At 33.4% G+C, this 4959-nt stretch overlaps 1 protein-coding gene across 1 annotated transcript; it reads left to right on the forward strand.

The window, feature by feature from the left end:
* Positions 1–856: 856 nt before the first annotated feature.
* On the forward strand, positions 857–3814 carry LOC145132457 (synaptotagmin-2-like). The gene is made up of 10 exons (XM_079067238.1): positions 857–1423; positions 1522–1620; positions 1706–1756; positions 1822–1945; positions 2031–2251; positions 2355–2429; positions 2504–2580; positions 2655–3252; positions 3335–3466; positions 3535–3814. Exons 1-10 carry the CDS (start codon positions 1313–1315, stop codon positions 3664–3666), a joined length of 1620 nt encoding a protein of 539 aa, XP_078923364.1. The 5' UTR covers positions 857–1312; the 3' UTR covers positions 3667–3814.
* Positions 3815–4959: the final 1145 nt, after the last annotated feature.

Below are 4959 nucleotides of genomic sequence, written 5' to 3' on the forward strand. Positions count from 1 at the left end.
CAATGTCCTTTTTCTTTAATAGAAGTAGTGATATTTTTTGGAAACGGCAAAACAAATTAAGTGGAAGCCTACTCGCAATATTTCAACGAACACCCCAGGTTCGAGCTCCTTTACAGGGCAAACCCAGGCCCCATAGGGATTTCTAGGGAAAAATTCCCCACATGTAGCACTGCAAGAGGTAGTTTGGGAATCGAACTCTCAACCTCACGTCCTACATGAGTATAAAACCCAGTGCATCAACCCAACTAGGCTGGACATTAGTTGCAATAGAAGTAGTGGTATAATACTATAATTGTGGGCAGCATATAGTCATATAGACATAGATTTGGGCCATAACTTAATACCCAATGTTTTCTTTTGGGCCAAAACAATCTAGTCTCCATGATCCGATATGGACAAGGCGGGTAAACAAAAATTCAGAAAAAGGAAAACGCAGAAACTCGGGAAGATGAGTAGACAATCGTTGCCCAACGGCTTTGCGATGAAGATGACGAGGGGACAATCGACATTCTCAAGTGTCAACGATGCCCTTTAGGATTTCTGATTCTGGGATTAGGGTTAGGATTGCTGATTCCGAGTTCGAACGCTCAACATTCTGTGTGTGTCATAACTCTGAGTTTTTCTGATTCTGTGATTACAAAAAAGTTCACCTGATTTATTGATTAGAATTGTCTAAAAACACATTAAACATTCACCAAAACCGATGGGTACGGATCACGTTGGCTATGCATTACATTAATAAAAGCTTTCCATTTATAGTGTGTATCATCACAATATTATGTACGAAAATGTTGCAGATTTTTAGGGGATCAAAATAAATATTTCTTCGGTTTCTTCTTCTTTGGTTTTTTTTCCCTTTCGGGTTTTGCACTTTCATGTTCTTGTATTTGTGCTCTTTATTGTTTCCTTTGGATATCTTTTAACAGAGAGCGCTTGATCCATGAAGAAATTGTAATCAGACTTCGTAATTTGTGGGTTTCTATTCTATGAATTGATTTCGGAAGAATTTGTCATTGGATTTTGCAATTTCGGATCATAATTGTCTTTCCTGTTCTGGGTTTTTTAGGTTTACATTATTCGAGTTCATATGTAAAGAAATCATCCACAAATTACACAATTTTGATCTTTGAATCATAATTCCCTTCTCATTACCCAAATTCTGTCATTCAACAAACTATCACCAGATTATAAACTTCTAAATCATAACTGTCATCATCATTTTCGGGTCTTTTCTTTTAATCAGATTATGCAATTTTGAATCATAATTGTTGGAATCGTAGACAAAATTGTGTGATCTGATACGAGAGTGTAGATGGGTATAATCAGCGCCATTGCTGGGGCTTTCGGTTTTGGGATTGGGATCACACTTGGACTTGTGATTGGTTATTTTCTCTTCATCTTCATCCAATCATCTGATGTTGAGGTCAGTTTTAAATTAAGAATCCCGTGCCTCTTTCTTCTGAATCGATTAAGATTTTGATGTTTAATACAATATTAATTCGTTTGTGTTTCCTCCTCAAGAATCCTGAAATTAAGCCTTTGGTTGAGCAAGACGAACCAACTCTTCAAAGAATGTTCCCTGAAATACCCATTTGGGTGAAAAATCCCGACCATGATCGTGTAACTTGTTGCTTCTTCATCATTTCGTTTTTTATATCTCGATTATGTTGTATGATTTTAATAATGATTCATTGTTTATCCATAGGTTGATTGGCTTAACAAGTTTCTTGAATTAATGTGGCCATATCTAGACAAGGTATAACATAACATGTTAAACCCCAAATGATTGTTAAGAATATAATATTTCCAATGTTTTTGTAGGCAATTTGCAAAACCGTTTTGGCAACAGTTGAACCAATGATCAAAGAACAAACTCCTCAATACAAAATCGATGAAGTTGAATTCGATTCACTTACATTAGGCAGCTTACCTCCTACTTTTCAAGGTTAAACTTTTTTACATAATTACATCTTTTGATACTTAATTTGCTACTTTTTTACATGTTTATGATGTTAGTTTCTTTAATTCAGGAATGAAAGTTTATACTACAGATGAAAAAGAGATAATTATGGAACCATCGTTCAAATGGGCAGCAAATCCTAACATTCATGTAGGTGTTAAGGCCTTTGGGCTAAGACCCACTATTCAGATTGTTGATTTGCAAGTATTTGCATCTCCAAGAATCACTTTAAAGCCATTGGTTCCAACTTTTCCATGTTTTTGTAAAATTCTAGTTTCTCTAATGGACAAGGTTAGCGTTTTTCAAGATTAGATTCTAAAAAAAAATGTATATATGCAACTTTAGTATTTCAAAGTTCAAAACATTATGTAATGTATATATATCTTTTACACAGCCTCATGTTGATTTTGGAGTAAAATTAATCGGGGCAGATCTAATGTCGATTCCTGGTTTGTATGGGTTCGTTCAGGTATGTTTGTTTGTTAAAACGAAAATGGAGTTAAAGATTGGGTTTTTACTGGTGAAATTTGTTTTTCTCTTCAGGAACTCATCAAAGATCAGGTAGCGAACATGTATTTATGGCCGAAAGTTCTTGAGGTCGCAATTTTGGATCCTACAAAGTAAGTATTTGATTTTGATCTTTCTCCATTTTCGTTTGCAAAAATAAAGAATTCTTCATGTTCGAAAATGGCAGAGCTATGAAGCGACCTGTTGGAATGCTAAACGTGAAAGTTGTAAAAGCAATGAAGCTTAAAAAGAAAGATCTTCTGGGTGCTTCTGATCCTTATGCGAAATTGACACTAACAGATGATAAGTTGCCATCGAAGAAGACGACTGTAAAACACAAGAACTTGAATCCTGAATGGAATGAAGAATTCAATCTAGTTGTGAAAGATCCAGAAGTTCAAACTCTAGAAATCATGGTTTTCGATTGGGAATCGGTAGGGAAGCATGATAAAATGGGGATGAATCGTGTACCTTTGAAAGATCTAACTCCCGAAGAACCAAAAACCCTAACTCTCGATCTACTCAAGAACATGGATCCCAACGATTCGCATAACGATAAATCACGAGGTCAAATCGTGGTTGAAGTCATGTACAAACCCTTCGGAAAAGACCAGATACCGACTGACGTTGAAGAAGTTAGTGCGATGCAGAAAGCTCCGGTGGGAACTCCGGAGGGCGGCGGCTTGCTTGTTGTTATAATCCATGAAGGCGAAGATCTCGAAGGAAAACATCATACAAATCCTTCCGTTCGTGTGCTTTTCCAAGGCGAAGAAAAAAGAACTAAGGTTTGTTTCCCCAATTCAAAATTGACGCTAATTGCTTCTTGAATTGCGTGTTTTTTTACAGTTTTTTTTGGGTGATTTACAGCCGATGAAGAAGACTCGAGATCCGAGATGGGAAGAAGAGTTTACATTTACGTTAGAAGAGCCACCGACGAATGAGAAAATGCATATCGAAGTTGTTAGTACTTCGAAACGGATGGGATTAATTCATCCGAAGGTAAGATCATCAATGGATTTTTGTAAACACTGTATGATTTAGGGTTTTAATTCTTCTGTTTTTTTCAGGAATCTTTGGGTTATGTCGATATAAGCCTTGCGGATGTTGTGAACAACAAACGGATCAACGAGAAATATCATCTGATCGATTCCAAGAATGGGCGGCTTCAGGTGGAATTGCACTGGAGAACTTCCGGCTAGATTGCCGCCGGTAACGGTGACTCACGGCGACGAAAGTTATTGATATTCACAGGGTTTAGTTAATAAAGACGATGAAAATGAAATAGCATACCATGCTATCTTGAAATTTGAAAACCGAAATATATATATGATCTAGGAGATTAAATCTTGACCGTTGGTTAGTTTTGATATTTTTAACCATACTATACTAGTGGATGTGAAACGGTGAGACCTACATGGGTTGATCTTTAAAAAGAAAAAAAAAAAGTTAAATATAAATGTCGAGAATTTTGAATTTATAAAAAAAAACAAGAAAAAAAATGAATTATTATAATAAAAATGTTTTTTATTCTTTAAAATTTAAATAAATATTAATTAAAATAAATAAAAAAACTAATAATCTTTAATTTTGAAAATTTTGAAATTAGAAGGTAACTTCACTAAAGAAATTGGCATCCATTTATTACTATATTTATTGCAAGTGTTATATTAAAATATTATGTGAAATTTAATAAAATAGAAAAATTAAAAAAATGACATGTGAAAAAAAATTAATTCAAAATAAACACAAAATGACATTTGGGAAATTGAATGAGAGTGTGACAAATGGTAAAAAAAAAACATTCATTTATTAGAAAGGATTAACAAAATTACATGCTTTGCAAACGGCAACTTTAAAATGATATATATATATATATATATATATATATATATATATATATATATATATATATATATATATATATATACTAGCCGTTTACCCGCGCCAAGCGACGGGTGCGAACAGTTTTTTCATAAATTAGTTTCTTGAGACAATTATTTCTTCTGCACAAATGGTTTACTACATCTAAGCAATTATAAATAAGAGTTATGTTAGCAGAAACCAAATCAATAAGAATTTAAAACTGAAATATGGGATTCTTTACAAATATACTAACACATGATTGATTATACATTATTAATCGTGCAAGACTTTTTTATACACTAAATTTGATGTATAGACTTCATTGTTGTTGAATTGTTCGTTAAGGTTCACTAATATTTTTTATATGCCACATAAAGTTGGCTAGACGAGTAGTTAGTTTCGAAATTATTTCTATTTGGAAACATGTTATATTTCAAGGAACACATATTATTTTTGATTATTTGTTTCCTTTCGGTGTTTATTTTTCATTCGGAAATCTCCATTTTTATTTGTTGTCTTGGATTAAAAATAGAAGTATGTTGATGTTTTTTGTTTAAATGCACATTGTTGATTACAAACCCAATTTAATCATTGTTTTTTCAGTATAATTATGGTTTATACAAACTTAG

The sequence above is a fragment of the Lactuca virosa genome, chromosome 8, assembly GCF_052849685.1.
Source record: "Lactuca virosa cultivar CGN04683 chromosome 8, Lactuca_virosa_CGN04683_v6, whole genome shotgun sequence".
Taxonomy (NCBI): domain Eukaryota; kingdom Viridiplantae; phylum Streptophyta; class Magnoliopsida; order Asterales; family Asteraceae; genus Lactuca; species Lactuca virosa.

Excerpts from the sequence above, each read along its gene's own strand:
- LOC145132457 (XM_079067238.1), top strand. The coding sequence starts at position 1,313 with ATGGGTATAATCAGCGCCATTGCTGGGGCTTTCGGTTTTGGGATTGGG. Across the intron at positions 1,946-2,030 it reads CTTACCTCCTACTTTTCAAG|GAATGAAAGTTTATACTACA; the intron begins GTTAAACTTTTT and ends TCTTTAATTCAG. Across the intron at positions 2,581-2,654 it reads GCAATTTTGGATCCTACAAA|AGCTATGAAGCGACCTGTTG; the intron begins GTAAGTATTTGA and ends CGAAAATGGCAG.